Raw genomic sequence first — 17,529 nt, forward strand, 5'->3', positions numbered from 1 at the left:
CCAGTTTGAACAACATTTTTCAAAATAACTGTCTTGTACTCTTATAATGCCAAGGGCATGAATGACAAAGAAAGTTATAACTGTCCCAAATTGAAGAAACTTAAAGTGACATGAAAATTAAATGCAGCATGCACCTAGACTGGATAGTGGACTAGAATAAAAGGTATTCTTGGTTAGTTTTTATTATTATTATTATTATTATTTTGCTATAAATGACAGTATTGGAAAATTTAGGTAGGACCTATAGATTGGACAGTAGTATTATATCACTGGTCATATCCTGATTTTGATGGCTTTTCTTTATTGTTTGGGCTTCCCAAGTGGCTCAGTGGTAAGGTAATCTGCCTGCCAATGCAGGAGATGCAGAAGATGTGGGTTCTATCTCTGGGTCAGGAAGATCCTCTGGAAGAGGGCATGGCAACCCACTCCAGTATTCTTGCCTGGAAAATCCCATGGACAGAGGAACCTGGCGGGCTACAGTCCATGGGGTCGCAAAAAGTCAGACATGACTGAGCAACTGAGCACGTACTTTATCTTTTTTGTGAGTAGGCCTCTTAGTTGCTACAGGAAAAACATCCCAAGTGGCGTGAGACTTGAACTGTGATAAAACTACATTTAAATTTAGGTGTTAGATATAGTCTGTACCATCTAAGGATAAACAAAACTATTTCTATTCCTTTTAGTAAGGCTTAGTTCCTTCTTTTTTCTTTGGCTTGCAGGATCTCAGTTCCTCGACCCTGGACTGAACCTGGACCATTGCAGTGGAACCCTGGAATCCCAACCAGTAGGCCTCCAGGGAACTGCATAGTCTCTTCATTTTATACTCATTATTTTTCACATTTGCTATTCTTCAGGTATATAAATTTCTCTCTAAAATTTCCTGTATGTTACCAAGCACGTGGCTGTCTGTATTTAAGCAGCTGATATTCTCCTGTCTCTTTTTATACTTCTCTTACTTAAGGTGCTTGAGTTTTTATGGGGCACTGATGGTGTGCACTGCAGCCTTGCACCTTGCTCTTCCATGTGGAAGATCAAAGTCAACAGTCAGTCTGAAGCAGACCAGCTCAGCAGAGATTCCTTTCCAGTAACTGAGCATTTTACAACCGTGGCAAACTAGATAATTCAAGATGCTGTCACTGCTGGGGCAGGCCCATTTCAAAGGCTCCAGCCTCTCTCTGAATTTCTTAGATCAGCAGTCCCTACACCTGGCTATTTTAAGAATAACCTTGGAATCTTATTTAAAATGGCAGTTTTTAGGACTCTTCATCCAGAGAAGGCAATGGCAGCCCACTCCAATACTCTTGCCTGGAAAATCCCATGGACTGAGGAGCCTGGTAGGCTGCAGTCCATGGGGTCATGAAGAGTCAGACATGACTGAGCAAATTCACTTTCACTTTTCACTTTCATGCATTGGAGAAGGAAATGGCAACCCACTCCAGTGTTCTTGCCTGGAGAATCCCAGGGACAGAAGACCCTGGTGGGCTGCTGTCTATGGGGTCTCACAGAGTTGGACATGACTGAAGCGACTTAGCAGCAGCAGCAGCAGCAGCAGCAGCAGGACTCTTCATCAGACTTATTAAAGTAGAATCTTTTGAGATCTGAGAACATCTGTATTTTAAAAGCTCCCCAGGTGCTTTGATGAGAAACCAGATTTGGGAAACAAATTTGTGATATGACCAACCTAGATAGCATATTAAAAACCAGACACATTACTTTGTCAACAAAAGTCTGCCTAGTCAAATCAATGGTTTTTCCAGTAGTCATGTATGGATGTGAGAGTTGGACTATAAAGAAAGCTGAGCGCTGAAGAATTGATGCTTTTGAACTGTGGTGTTGGAGAAGACTCTTGAGAGTCCCTTGAACAGCAAAGAGGTCCAACCAGTCCATCCTAAAGGAAATCAGTCTTGAATATTCATTGGAAGGACTAATGCTGAAGCTGAAATTCCAATACTTTGGCCACCTGATGCAAAGAACTGACAACTTAGAAAAGACCCTGATGCTGGGCAAGATTGAAGGCCGGAGGAGAAGGGAACAACAGGTTATGAGATGGTTGGACAGCATCACTGACTCAATGGGTATGAGTTTGAGCAAGTTCCAGGAGTTGGAGATGGACAGGGAAGGCTGGCGTGCTGCAGTTCATGGGGTCGCAAAGAGTCAGACACAATTGAGTGACTGAACTGAACTGAACTGAATTTGTAATAACCAAGCCTCATAAAATCTGTCCAGGTGATGAACGGTAGCCACTGAGTGATTAGAGTGCCACGTGGGTGTGCACCTTCCATGTGGACTGTTTTAGGTTCTGCCTTATCTAGGTATGCCTCTCCTCTCTGGACCAAAGCATATTTTATGCTTTTAATTGCAGAAAAAAGGAAATTTCAAGATTACAAGTGATAAAGACTGGGTAACAGGATTCACCTGCCTATTATTTCCTATAAAATAAAACGTCTCTGAATATACAGCTGTAACTTTCACTGTGTTCAGCTGCACACACAAACATGGGTGACTTCAAGAGTCTAAGCCTGGCCAGCGAGGGGCAGGGGCGGGGGGTGGGGGCCACTTTCCTGGTGGCTCAGTAGTAAAGAATCCACCTGCCAATGCAGGAAACACAGATTGGATCCCTGGTCCAGGAAGATTTCCCACATGCCACCGAGCAGCTAACCCCATGCACCACAGCTATTGAGTCTGTGCTCCAGAGCTGGAGAGCTGCAACTACTGAGTCCACATGTTGCAGCTATGGAAACCTGCACACCCTAAAGCCCATGCTTTGTAACAAGAGAAGCCACCACAATGAGAAGACTGTGCATCACAACTAGAGAGTAGCCACTGCTCTCCACAACTAGAGAAAAGCCTTTGCAGCAACAAAGACCCAGCATAGCTGAAAAAATGAAATAAATTAAAAAAAAAATTTTTTTAAGAGTCTAAGCCTAGTCTTCAGAGCTAGGTCTGCTTTCTTGGGGTGCACTATGGTAGTGCTCACAGCTAGTTTTACAGCCAAGGTAATTTAGGCTCAACCAAGGATGCTGTTTCAAAGAAGGGATTTTAAAACTTTCCAGAATGGAAATTACAGCCTCAAAAGTAAAGCCTACTTTAACTTATTTCAGATATGTAGAGACAAACTTCTCTCTACTGTTTATGAAGTCACACAAAAATATGAAAAAGTAAAACCTACCAAAAAACAAGATTTCTAATTAAGAAAACAATAAATAAGTGAATGTCATCCTTTTTTCCTCAGGGTGGATATGAAAATGGACTTTTGTCTTCCTTGCATAATTTTTTATATCTTTTTATTACATGACTGTGCTAGGAATTATTTAAGGCCTTTCTGGTGATTCCCCATGACAGAGAAGATCATCAAATCTATAAAAGCAAACGACTTTTAAATCTAAATTTCTCAAATGTGGCAAAGTTTTCCTTGAACTTTCTCTCTCTCTAGTATCTCAAAGTTTAACTGTTTATCTCCCCATATGAGCCTGAGTTAGGACTGGTCACAAGGGAGATTTGTGCAAGATTCCAAAGGCAGAAGGGAAGCAGCAGTCATCACACTCTGAAGGTCAGTGCAAGACACGAGGTGCTGTGGCCGCGTGTGCTCATTGCTGCTGATTAGCTGGCTCGCCTTAGATTGGGGCGGAAGCCAGGTATGGCGCTCCATCGCAGAACTCCTGGCCCTCCCTGGTTTCTCCTGAGCCCTGGGCCAGATGCATAGCAGCACTGTGCTCCCATAAGCACTTGCGCCATGGCTCCCATGAATACCCACACCACGGCTCCTGTAGGAACCCGCACTGTCGGTGATGAGACAGACTACGGTCTCGTTTGACTTTGTGGGTTCTAGTTTGTCCCTGCTCACTCACACTTCACGTCCAGCTTTCCTGTCTGGCTGTAAGTCCTACCAATTAACAGTAATTTCAGATCCAACCTCAGACATAGAGGCAAATTCTTCTCCAGCTCCCATAATTTCATAAGGTCGAATCCACCAAATAAATCTTGTATTCCATATGACTCAGTGCCTATGCTTCTCTGATCAAACTCTGATATAGACAGTAGGATTGGAAGCAATTCCAGGAGAATCAAACCTTAAATGGGTTTCTTGGGAATTCTCTGGTGGTCCAGTGGTTAGGACTCATCACTTTCACTGCCCTGGTCCTGGGTTCAATTTTTGGTTGGGGAACTAAGATCTCACAAGCCCCATAGCACAGCCAAAAAAAGAAAAGAATGGGTTTCTCTGAATTTGTTCTGAGTTATCTGGTCTTATTGAATTTAAAGGCATTGGTAACCAGTTGTCATAATTGTGACATGGTTGTTCATGGCATGCATTAGCAAAAAAAAAAAAAAAACAAACTTATGATCTGTGGACATCATTAGCCATTGGCTAAATAAGGCAAAACTTTGGGTGACCAAGTAGATGATTCCAGAGAATATTTAAGTGAAAATAAGGACTACAGTGGGGTTGTTTCTTTTCCTAATTATGTTGGATAACTAGGGGAAAGGAAATGATGAACTTAGGGTTTTAAACTCAGTTTAAGATGAGAAAAAGGACCAGAAAACATATATGACTGCCTTCCTATATGCACTTCTAAGTGTGAAAGTCGCTCAGTTGTGTCCAACTCTTTTCAAACCCATGGACTATAGAGTCCATGCAATTCTCCAGGCCAGAATACTGGAGTGGGTATCCATTCCCTTCTCCAGGGGATCTTCCCAACCCTGGGGTTGAACCCAGGTCTCCCGCATTGCAGGCGGATTCCTTACCAGCTGAGCCACAAGGGGAAGCCCATAATCTCTGAAAAAACCAAACCAAACCTGAAATCTAATCCTGAATTACAATGCAACTGAATTTCCAATCTTGCGAGCCTCGTGTTAAAATAAGGTGTGTTTTTTTTATTTGTTTTTAGTAGCGTAAATGGGAACACACAAGAAGATTCAGATGACACTGGGATCATGAATCTCTAAATCCTGTTGAGCCTCCTTTGCTAGTAGAAATAGCCCTTCTTCCCTTACCTGTGCAGCCTAGTTGCTCCTTTCCTCAGAAAGATTGTAATAGACTTCCCTGAGGTAGTCGCCTTGTAGAGTGTGTTAGGCTTTCTCAAAAGCAACTGGCAATACCTCCCACTCCTTCTAGACCTTGATGCAGGAGACCCTAGAAGGTAAGACAAAAAGAGTACAAGATTTATGTTAACAGAAGCCTGGGCAGCATGCCTGGGGATGGAGGCCAGGCATGTCTGTTTGGATGTGTAGTAGTTAACTTCTAGTTAACTACTAGAGGTTAACTAAGTAGTTAACCAATGATCCCCACCTCTCTTCCCACATCATTTTCATCTGCATGACCAATAAAATACAGAAGTGATGCTGTGTCGCTTCTGAGATTAGACATAAAGGACACTGGAGCTTTTGTTGCTCTTTCCTTTTTGAATTACTCACTCTTGGACAGCCATGTCACGAGTAGTGCTATGGAGAGGCCCCTGTGATGAGGAACTGAAGCAGTCAAGTTTGTGGTCTTGGAAGCAGATCAAGTCTTCAGAGACCACAGTCCCAGTCAAAAGCTTGCCTACAACCCCATGACAGTCCTTGAGTCAGGCCACATGGTTAAGCCATATCCAGATTCCTGGCCCTCAGAAAACATGAGCTGATAGTGTTTGTTGTTTTATGTCCCTAGATTTTGAGGAAATTTGATAAGTAGCAATAACTAAAATAAAAGGGAAGGAATATAATGGTAGACCAAGCCAAGTTAATTGATATGAGTACAGTAAAGACCGTGTCCCAGTGCACTGTTTTAGCTCAACCTGCTGAGAGTGTCTCTAAACAGTTTGGCTGAAATTTTAATCCAATGGTGGCCTATATGAAATGAAATTAAAATGCCAGACTGCCTTGGTATACTACAGGAAGGCACGGACGAAGACTCTCTCCTTGACCAAACTGTAGTTACGCTACTCTGAGCCCTTTTTCCACTAAGCCCATACTTGGGCATAATCATAAGGAGCCCAAGTGTAGCAAGAATTCTGCAAATCAGTTTAGCTAGAATCTCCCAAACTTGGTAACTGATTATCCTCAATACCTAATCAAATTCCTCATCTCTCAAGTGATATCCTTCCTTCTTCAGGAATCCTGTTACATCAATTTAGCAAGAATTACCCTAATCTCTTAGTAACTTCTCATCCACTAACACCCCACTCATCCCAACTCTGCTCCTTGGCTAAAAACCTCCACTTTTACAAACTGTTTCACTGAGAACTATGAGAACAGACATTTCTTTTGCTTAAGCCATGCAGTCTGAGGTACTTTGTTATAATAGCCTCTAGCAAACTAATACAGCAGATTTTGAACTAGTGATGAGTGATTAGAAAACCAAACAAATGTTGAAAGTGACAATTATTACCTTTGGAGGATAATAAATTATTCAATATTGGAAATATACCATTTACCATCGCTTACTATAAGTAATAGTCATAAAAATGTGAACACTAAATATTGATCTCACCAAAATTATTACTGAACTCTAGTCAAAGGATGGGAAATTGACAAGAATGAAGCCCCTGATATCTACTTTTGAAAGGTTTGTCCAGTTTTTTTCTTAGGATGCTAGTAGTGAATAATTTTCTAATATTGTAATGCTAATTTTCTATAAAAATCTTGCATGCTTATATAGGAATGGAATTTTAGTCAATATTGCTACCATTAGTATACATGACTTAGCTTAATTTTTCAAGTCCATTTAATCAGACAAAAATGGAAGAAAAAAAAGATACTATCTCACTGAGTTTTCACAAACTCTGCAAGAAAGGTATGACTCCTGTCCAAGACCAGTTACATAATCTGCAGGATCCAGTGCAAAATGAAAAACACAGGGTCTCTTGTTCATTAAGAGTTTCAAAACGGTGACAACAGAAATTAAACCAAGCATAGGTCATGTATAACTGTACAGGTAACGGGCCCATGAGGCCAGCTCTGTTTCTACCATTTAACAGACAGGTGCACAGAGATTAAGTAAATTCCCAAAGTTAGTTTAGCAATAGCTAGGGAAATGCGAGAGCCAGAATTCTAGCAGAGGTTTGACCTCTACTAAATTCTTCTTAATTAAAGTAGGTCTTTGTTTAAATAAAGCTAAAGAAGATTTTCTAAATTTATTAGACATTAAAAATCTGCAGCCAGTCACTTTCACTCTAGTTCACCCTTGAACTCCCACTTGTTAAAAATAATTTATTTAATGCTATCATGTGCGTGCTTGCGTGCTACGTCACTTCGCTCCAATTGGACTCTTTGCAACTCTACGGACTATAGCCCAGGAGGCTCCTCTATCCATGGGATTCTCCAGGCAAGAATACTGGAGGGGGTTGCCATGCCCTCCTCCAGGGCATGTCTTAAGATCATCCCTACCCAGGGATAGAACCTGAGTCTCTTATGTCTCCTTCATTGGCAAGCATTTACCACTTGCCACCTGGGAAGCCCCAGTGCTGCTATATGTTATATACACTATTGTGATGAAGCAGCAAGCAGTCTTAAGAATTCTTATTACACGTTTCCTTTTAAAATACTTTCCTAAAGTCTGATGGAAAATGCAGAAAGTCTATGTGTAATGTCAATGGATGCAACTTAAAAAAAAAAGTACCGTAATGGCAGAAGTTGTGACACAAAATACTGTAGTGACATTCTAACACCGAAATAATGTATCATCATGTATCCACATTTTTTTAAAGTGACTACTATATTGGGACTCATTTAAATGAAAAGAACGGCAGCCAGAGAGACGTTTGAAGGTGAAGGGACAAAAAAAGAAGGTCACAAACACGCTCCCACACAGCTCAAAAACCCAGCCCGGAATGCGCGCAAGCGCAGAATGAATCCTCCTGCGCAAAGGCCGGGCCGGAAGGGCTGGGGTGAGTGGGGCGGGGATAGGGTTGCTAGGAGAACGCGATGACGTTAAGGCCTCGGCGTTCTTCTCCGCCAATGGGTGCTATCTGCCGGTAGTGACGCGCTGTGTGCGTCGCGCTGACGACGCGCGAAGGGCACAGATCTAAAGGCCCGGAGGACGTTCGGCCTCTGTGAGCTGCAGCCTTTCCGACAGACCGGTTGTGTGTTCGCCATCTTAGGGAGTGAGTGTGGTTTGGCCTTCCCCGCTGAAGGTGCAGGGAGCAGAGCCCGGGTGGTGTGCTCCTTTGGCTGTAGGCGCGGTGGACTTTCTCCTTTTGGGAGGCCGCTGTGACCTCTTCAAGGGCGCGGAGACGGGAAGAGGCCAGGCCCGTGTGGGGGTTCCCAGCGTGCAGGTGACTTTGGCGGGCCTTCCAGCCCTTTTGGCCTTTCCTCTCACCACCGCTTCCTCTTCTAGGAAGATGTACTCGTCCGTGGTACACCTGGCGCGGGCGAACCCCTTCAGCGCCCCTCATCTGCAGTTGGTGCATGATGGTCTCGCGGGGCCCCGCAGCGACCCCGCCGGGCCCCCGGGCCCACCCCGCCGCTCCCGCAACCTGGCAGCCGCGGCTGTAGAAGGTGAGGTCAGACCCTGTCCCTATACGGTCGGGAGGTATACTCGTGGCCCCCTCGGCTTTCGTGGCCTGGCCCGGCCTGGAGGACAGGGAAGGACGCGTCAGCCCTTCAGGACGGAGCCCAGTTGCTTTGTCCGAGGATGTCAGCCCTTTCCGCCCTCAGCCTGGTGTCGGATCCTTGGCTCTTCCTCAAGGACGTGGAAGGGCCTAGGCTCTGTTCCTCCGTGACCTCCACGTCCTCGATAGCCCAGAGGCCGTGACTAGCTCCTTCTCTTCTCCGCGGTGAGCCCGTTCGGTCAGCAGACAAAGTATTGGGTAAAGCCTTCTTCCGAACTTCTGGCCGCAGTAGTTCTACCTGTATTATCTGTTCTTTGATTTTGCTGTAATTTTCTTAAAAGTACTCCCTCCCTTAGTTGTTCCTTTATTCCCTCCCTTGGGTGTTCCCGGGGTCTAATACTAGTAGACACAAGCTGCCTGAGATAGCTGAGTCTTTTTTAATGCTCCTGATCTTTAGCCCTGGAGAGACCACAGAAAGGAGATAAGAGTTGATAGGAATACTTTTGATCATCTCGGTTTTCTTGATGCTTAGACACAACTTTATTTTAATCCTTTGTGTATTAAATCCCAGTGGAGTGTATATACAGAGAAACTTGACAACCAAATTGCAAGAAGAGTACTGAAAATGTTACCTACCTTGCACTTGTAAACTGTATAAAGATTTAGTGTGGGTAAAAAACCTTTACATGATCAATTGGTCCTTCAATTTAGAAAGTTAAATCTGTGGTCATTTGTGTAGTAAATGTATTTGACTGGAGAAATTTGCTTATCTAGTTTTACACTATAGGAATCCATAAGTGGGAATAGTATTGGTTAGTGGTTGGGGTAAGAGGTTTGCAAGCTTTTACACGATTTGAGTTTGATTTGTACCTCAGAAATGTGTTCTTATCAGCCAGTAATAATCTGAAGTTTGGTTTTAATTGGAAGAGCTATTAATGATGTAGAAAACTTTCTTTAAAATTAATATGGCATAATGAGAGGGGGATAGTATCTCACAGATAAGAACCTTCATAATCTTTAAACGATTGTTTTGATTTTGGCAGTGGATTTCGTGTTCACACCAGGTGGAAAATTATCTTTGTTTACTTGTAAACCATGGCCAGAGCTGTTAAGTTGTGATTGTACTTTTTCACAAGGAAATGTAGTTTCTCTTGCATTTCCATGGCCTTAGTCATCTCTGAAGAAATACTTACTTGATTCTTTTTTTTCAATCAAACAGAGCAGTATAGCTGTGACTATGGATCTGGCAGATTCTTTATCCTTTGTGGACTTGGAGGAATTATTAGCTGTGGCACAACACATACAGCATTGGTTCCTCTAGATCTGGTTAAATGCAGGATGCAGGTTTGTTTTTGCATGTTGGACTAAATAAAACATTGTTGAAGCATGGCTGTTATCTACTAACAAGCTGTGTGGAAACCTAACTGTCCAGGAGGTAAGTTGATAACCAGTAACATGAGTATTATATTAAAATGCATGGTGTGTCTTGTCTTATTACAGAGTACAGTTGTGAATATGGCTCCGCGAAGTTTTATGCACTGTGTGGCTTTGGTGGGGTCTTAAGTTGTGGTCTGACACACACTGCTGTTGTTCCTCTGGATTTAGTGAAATGCCGTATGCAGGTTTGTATTGAGATGACAACACTGAACATCTCTTTTGTGTATGACTTAATTCCAAATAATATTAAGAGACTTCACAAGTGAGAAGAATTTGAAGACATTACAACTGCCAGAAATTTTAGTAGGAAACCAAACTCAAATTTCTTTTACTCAGTAAGATTTTTACTTTAGTGTTTTAAATCCAAGAAATACCTCTTTTAAGATAAAGCTATGTGTTTTTTTCTTTTTTGCTGCTGGGCTTAATTCTGCCTAGAGCTCTTAAAGGCCTGCTGATTTTTTATGCTCCAAGTAACATTTTATAAGCAGTTATGTGTCGTAGCAGGCTGTCATTCTTTGTGTACTGTATGTTGTGACTTCATATCTCTTATTTATTGATAAGATCAAGGCAGAGAACACTGTAGATTAAAAAAAAGGACAGTGTTTGAGTATTTAAAATTTGCGGGCAAAGCTTCTTGCATACTTACATAAAAAGATTTTCTTTTACAATTAAAATGTCTTAAGTAGGATTATTGAAGCAAAAATAATCAAACATCAAAAATTTATTTGTCCCAAATAGGATTAGAAGTCTACTTACCTAAAAGAGAAAGGAAGTTGAAATATTAGCAGGGAGAGGAAGGTGATGTATGTATATCAGCCCTTATAGTACTGGCAGAAATAGATAAGATTTTTACCCCTGTTAGTTAATAGAGTGAATATTAAGTATCCCTTTGCTAGAGTGTTTTATGCATGTCTCAAAGTGAATTTAAGTCAAAAGAGAATTATGTTGATGTACCTTTTTAATTTGCATTTAATTTGATTGTCTTAAGTTCACAAAACTATAATTAATGAGCTAGCATATTTCAAGGATGTGGACATGATATATTGTTTATAAAGTAGCTTTAAGACTAATTTTTAAGCTGTTAGAAGAGTTGGGTGGTGGAATAATCTCTTAAAGTGTCAGTTTTATTGTGTATTTTTATAGGAATTTTATTCTCTTAATAACCTATTAAGACTTAAGTCTCACTGAAAGCTAGACTTTAATGTACAAAAAGTTACATTTACAAAGATAATTACAGACATTAAGTGGATAACATGGAGTGAACTTGTATTTACCTAACTTTGTATAGTTACTAGAGATTATATAAGAAAAAACTAATAACAAAATTATCTGTGAGAAGTGTTATCCCTTTGGTACATTTAATTTTTTTTTCTTCTCGTTTTATGTAAAGGTGGACCCACAAAAGTACAAGGGCATATTTAATGGATTTTCAGTTACACTCAAAGAGGATGGTTTTCGTGGTTTGGCCAAAGGATGGGCTCCGACTTTCATTGGCTACTCCATGCAGGGACTCTGCAAGTTTGGCTTTTATGAAGTCTTCAAAGTTTTGTACAGCAACATGCTTGGAGAGGTATGTAATTTAATTTTGAAATGGAAAGTTCTAAGCTTTTAATTTAAAGGGTAAGACCAAGGTTTAATCCACCTTGTTTTAGAGCTGAAAAAATAGTCTCAGAAAGAATGAATATGTTTCAAATCATAAGGCTATTTTAATAGAGACAGAATAAGATAAACTGCATTTCACTAGATTTCAGTGCTTTTTTTTTTAATGCTGTGCTGCTTTCCAAGGAAGTTGGATTTGAGTTTAAAAATATTCACAGTGTACTATGGTTGATGTTCAGTTCAGTTGCTCAGTCGTGTCCAACTCTTTGCCACCCCATGGACACCAGGCTTCCCTGTCCATCACCATCTCCCGGAGCTTGCTCAAACTCATGTCCATTGAGTTGGTGATGGCATCCAACCATCTCATCCTCTATTGTCGCTTTCTCCTCCCATCTTCAATCTTTCCCAGCATCAGGGTCTTTTCAAATTAGTCAGTTCTTTGCATCAGGTGGCCAAAGTATTGGAGTTTCAGCTTCAGCAGTAGTCCTTCCAAAGAATATTGAGGATTGATTTCCCTTGGGATGGACTGGTTAGATATTCTTGGTGTCCAAAGTAAACACTAAATACTGAGAAGTATTCAGTGGTGTGTGTTATCTGTGGACTGTGTGATAGAGAAACACTTAAAATACCTGAAATTTACCATTTTCTGGAACTGTGTCTTACTGAGAACAGCCAATGCAACAGCAATTCATGTTCCTCCTTGTGTTTCTTCATTCAGGAGAATGCCTATCTGTGGCGCACATCACTGTATTTGGCTGCCTCTGCCAGTGCTGAATTCTTTGCTGACATTGCTCTGGCTCCTATGGAAGCTGCTAAGGTTCGAATTCAAACCCAACCAGGTTATGCTAACACTCTGAGGGATGCAGCTCCCAAAATGTATAAGGAAGAAGGCTTAAAGGCGTAAGTAAACATTTGCCTAAATATGTAGTATAAAATACTCATTTGATAAAACTGTATTTGTTAGCACATTAACTCTCAACTTAGGGGTTGGAAAGTACCCTTGTTAGAATTCCTGCCATCTGTGTTCACCGTTAAGACTTGGTATATGGTCAGGCCACACATGCTTCCTTAGATCCACCTTTGTGGATGCCAGTCTTGAGCTGAGTTCTACTTGTAAACTTCTGGTTTCTTGTAGTTCCAGTCAAAGAAACATCCAGCAACTTTTTTGGTTGTGTAGTCAAAGGTGCTTGAGTCATTGGCATGTAAGATGAATATACCTGCATGTTAGTCTTAGGTTCTGATAGAAATGACATGCAATTGTGCTGCCATTTTTTACTATCAGGACTCGACTGGTGTGCGGACACTTCTGTTAGTAATGAAAAACTCTGCTAGATGAATATGTGCAACTGAGTGAAATAAGTCTTCTGATTTCCTAGGTTCTACAAGGGAGTTGCTCCTCTCTGGATGAGACAGATACCATACACCATGATGAAGTTTGCCTGCTTTGAACGTACTGTTGAAGCATTGTACAAGTTTGTGGTTCCCAAGCCCCGAAGTGAATGTTCAAAGCCAGAGCAGCTGGTTGTCACATTTGTGGCAGGTTACATAGGTATGAACTACTTAGAACATGTTTGTGAAATGAAGAACAAAGAATCAGTTCCATTCTTGACTTCTTTTGTGAGGGAAAAATATTCCAAAGAAGTTTTACCTTTCTATTGCATTTGATATACTCATAAATACTTGCTAATTAGTTCCTAAAATAATTATTTTGTCGTTTGCATGTCATAATTAAACTTGGGAATGTATTGACTTCACTGCTACACCTTTTTTTGTTAGTTTTTCCAAGAACAAATTTTTAATACAAGAGAAAGTGTTGGTTAAAATCTGAATATAACTTGCAGGGTGGTTGTTTTACATAGGATAGACTGCTTTATAATTTGTCAGTCTTGCTCTAAAATACGGTTTTTTAAAAAACATAAAATTCTACTACTCATGGAAAGGTCATCTATCATGTGAAAAAAGTTTTTTTAATTGACTCCATAATGGGTCATTTGTCTTGACTTTTTTTCAGCTGGAGTCTTCTGTGCCATTGTTTCTCACCCTGCTGATTCTGTGGTGTCTGTGTTGAATAAAGAGAAGGGTAGCAGTGCCTCTCAGGTCCTCAAAAGGCTTGGATTTAGAGGTAGGATTTGTTTCCTCCCCTCTAAAGAAAGAGTAACACTTGGGAGTATGGTTTTCACTTACATTTCATGTTTTATCCAGGAGTATGGAAGGGACTCTTTGCCCGTATCATCATGATTGGCACTCTGACTGCACTACAGTGGTTTATCTATGACTCCGTGAAGGTCTACTTCAGGCTCCCTCGCCCTCCTCCACCTGAGATGCCAGAATCTCTGAAGAAAAAGCTTGGGTACACTCAGTAGATAAAGCAAATATGGACTGAATCTGCGTGTTGATCAGTGTTTGAGGAAAATGCAGAAGGAACTTTTATATATTTGACAGTGTGGGAAGTTGTCTATTCCTAATATAATTACTGTAGTACTCTTGTCAAAACAAGAGTTTCAAACTTAATGTGGAAATAAACCCAACTGTACATGATTTGTCTGTGATTTGATAATTATTTTTAAAGCTAAAGAATTAATTCTAAGGTGGAAAGAATTATGCATACATTAAAACCTCAAGGAAAACTATTTACTGTTGGTTGAATACTGTGATCCCTGTTTGTAAGTTGTCATATGTCTCAAGTTCAGTCACTCGAGAGAGTGCTTACATTTTTAAGAACCATGCCCTAAATTTTTAAAAACTTGATTTAACTATTCAATTTGAATATGGATAAATATTCATTTGTAGTTATTATTTTGACCAACACATTTCAGTATATAATCAAATTTTTACAACACTTAGTATACTTTTAAAAATCCTCATTAGTTTACTAATCCTTATTTATTTGTAAAATAATTTAAATTAGGCTAATTCTGAGAATGATAAAACACCAAAGCTATCGATAGCTAGAAAGTATTTCAGGTAACTTAATAGTCCTTGCACAAATCTGACTTTCTGAGTTACAGAAAGTTTACCTTAAACTATTTTCAGTATAGTTTTTCACAAAGGTACTTACTTGACAACTGGATTAGGTGAATGCTCTTGAGAAAGTAGCACTTTATATATTCACGCATCTGTAATTTGATTTAAACCCAAACTGATTTTTCTAAAAACTACTAAGTTTCCCCTTGTCTTTGGCTAGGAATTGTAAAGCCCAGTCTACAATAAAGTTTGTTTTCAAGTCTGATAACATTTTACCTTGAGGCCTTTGGGTATAATAATCTGAGTTTGCAGCCCCTGTGTAAATTATGCAGATGGGACCTCAGGAAAAAACTTCTAAGCAGTCTAAACAGCAAGAGAAATGTTCTTACTACAAACCCATGTAATAAGAATCAGTGAACTAAGTTTAGAAAACGAGTGTATCTTACTGCATGTTAAACTTCTGTATATTATCATCACCAGGTTTAGTTTAAGGTTCCAGTCTTTGTTTTACCTGTGTTGCAGACGAAAGGGAAGGGTTATGCTTATAAATTTGGACCAAACTGTCAAAAGGTAGAGCTGCAGTCTGAGCTCAAGCAATGATGGCTGTGACAGTTGGTGTCACCAGTGTGTATTAGTTACTGTTGTGTGACTAATCATCTGAAATATATTGGCAAGAGACAATATGATCTCAAGCTTTTTGTGGATCAGGAATTCAGGAGCATCTGTTGGACCCTTCTGCTTCTGGGTTTCTCCTGAAGTTAAGAGATGGTAGCTCTGGGGTCCTCTCCAAAGGGTTTTTCACATCCAGGCTAGGAGTGATTCTTTGAATATCTCCCTATTAGTGGCTGAGCCTTTCTTGAAAGGCAGCTGGACTTATTTCAGGACTCTGAAGCTAGGTCTTTTTTAGGACTTAGTCTTGAAAGTGATCACCTTGGTCAGCAGGTGGTCAAGGTGATCACTATACTCTTGATCACCTGAAGTCATAGAAGGTCAAATCCCAGCTTCAAAGAAAAGGAACACTGACTCCACCTCTTTCTAGGAGGAGGGTCAGTTACATTGTAAGAGCCTGTGGGATTGGATATGTATGAATTGTGTGTGTCCAGTCAAAGGTGGTCTTTGGATTTAGAGTATGTGGTTCAGCCAAACTTCACCATGAGATGGATTTCCACTGCCAGCCTTGTGGGATTCAATTTTTTATTTTCAAGAGAGGAAATAGGTTTTATTTGTGGATATTGACATAAAGTGTGCTTGTTCAAGCTGTCAAGAATTACTTGCTGTTTATAGTTCAGAGATACTTGAGAGCTATTACTAAGGTAAAACCATTTCATCAAAATTCAATTAAAATGACCACTTAAAATATGAATTTCTACTTTATATTTTAAAATTGATTCATGCTGAAAATATTCTAGTAAGGAAGTTTTAATAACATTGTTTTCTCACATTTAGTTTTAATAAAACTTCTGTTCCACAAAGTAGAACCCAGTGGAATGAGTATATATGATTACTAGTTTAATTGGATTATCAGAAAGTTGATTTTTGCTGAATTATACTTGTGGCACAGCTGGTAAAGAATCTGCCTGCAATGCAGGAGACCTGGGTTCCATCCCTGGGTTGGGAAGACCCCCTGGAGAAGGGAAAGGCTACCCACTCCAGTATTCTGGCCTGGAGAATTCCATGGACTGTATGGTCCATGGGGTCGCAAAGAGTCAGACATGACTCAGTGACTTTGACTTTCAGTGATAGATACAATGAAATTGAAGTTACAGTTTAACCAAATCTGTATCTTGTGAAAGTTTTATGAACTGTTTTGATACCATTTGGGGGAGTGTCCACAATATTCAAGTTTGGTGCATGGCAGTCAGTCTTCCTGCCAAATTAAGAGTTATATGTTGTTTCTTTAGCACAAATTATATAATCTTCAATGTTATGTGCCAACTTGGATGGGAGGAGGTTTGGGGGAGAATGGATACATGTATATATATATATGGCTGAGTTCCTTTGCTGTTCCTCTGAAACTACCACAACATTGTTAATCTGCTATACCCCAATACAAAATAAAAAGTTTAAAGTTAAATTATGTAATTTTTTTACACAATATTTTTATTATTTGTAAGATAATTCACAAAATAATTGTTAAAAATCCCAGATACAACGTGGATAAGAAACTGATTTCAAGCTTTGATGAATCTAGTGCCTCTCCTGATACATCAAACGAGATATCTTAATAACTAGCTACTCCTAAACTGAGCAACTGAACTGAACTGAACTGCAACAGCCCTTACCTCAGGTATTACCTGTTGAATCATTTTCTCTTTTGCATGGCAGCCTTGACTTCACATCCTCAGAAGTTATAGAGATGTTGATCTCAACATTGATATGGTTCATGTATCTTGAATTTCCTAGAAAGTAACTAAGGTTTCATGAGTGGTTTTTACAGACTCTGAAAGTGCCGTGCATGCAACAGTCAGGTTGGCTGTACTGAAGGGCTTCCCAGGTGGCCCTAGTGGTGAAGAACCTGCCTGCCAATGCAGGAGACACGAGTTCAGCCTCTGGGTTGGGAAGACCCCCTGGAGAAGGAAATGGCAACCCATGCTAGTATTCTTGTCTGGGAAATTCCATGGACAAAGGAACCTGGCAGGTTACAGTCCCTGGGGTCACAAAACAGTTGGACACAACTTAGCGACTAAATAAATGGAATGGAGTTGGCAGGAAGTGGAGAGAACTAAGAGGGAGATTAATAAGAGGTGCAAACTTCCAGTTACAAAGTGAGTCATGGGTATGAAATGTAGGGTGGGGAATATAGTTAATAAAAATGTAGTTATTTGTATGGTTTTGGAAGGAACTAGACTTACGGTGAGCATTTTGAAATATATAGAAAAATCACTATGTTGTGGACCTGGAACGTATGTAGTGCTGCAGGTTAATTCTACTTCAAAGACAAAGTCAGAGCTCAGATTTGTTGGTATCGGGTGGGGGGGGCGGGGAGCGGGTAGGAAGAGGG

The 17,529-nt window shown here is 40.4% G+C and overlaps 1 protein-coding gene and 1 non-coding gene across 2 annotated transcripts; both read left to right on the forward strand.

Annotated features, from left to right (window-relative positions):
- The first annotated feature begins 7,968 nt into the window (after positions 1 to 7,968).
- On the forward strand, positions 7,969 to 16,559 carry SLC25A3 (solute carrier family 25 member 3). The gene is made up of 8 exons (XM_068970259.1): positions 7,969 to 8,081; positions 8,315 to 8,475; positions 10,029 to 10,150; positions 11,356 to 11,535; positions 12,283 to 12,464; positions 12,941 to 13,113; positions 13,576 to 13,686; positions 13,767 to 16,559. The coding sequence occupies exons 2-8, from the start codon at positions 8,319 to 8,321 to the stop codon at positions 13,925 to 13,927; spliced, it is 1,086 nt and encodes a 361-aa protein (XP_068826360.1). The 5' UTR covers positions 7,969 to 8,081; positions 8,315 to 8,318; the 3' UTR covers positions 13,928 to 16,559.
- LOC138079430 (small nucleolar RNA SNORA53) lies at positions 12,622 to 12,869 on the forward strand. The gene has a single exon (XR_011144901.1). It is a non-coding gene; the product is annotated as a small nucleolar RNA SNORA53 (small nucleolar RNA).
- Positions 16,560 to 17,529: the final 970 nt, after the last annotated feature.

Source organism: Capricornis sumatraensis, chromosome 4 (genome assembly GCF_032405125.1).
Source record: "Capricornis sumatraensis isolate serow.1 chromosome 4, serow.2, whole genome shotgun sequence".
In the NCBI taxonomy this organism is placed as follows: Eukaryota; Metazoa; Chordata; class Mammalia; order Artiodactyla; family Bovidae; genus Capricornis; species Capricornis sumatraensis.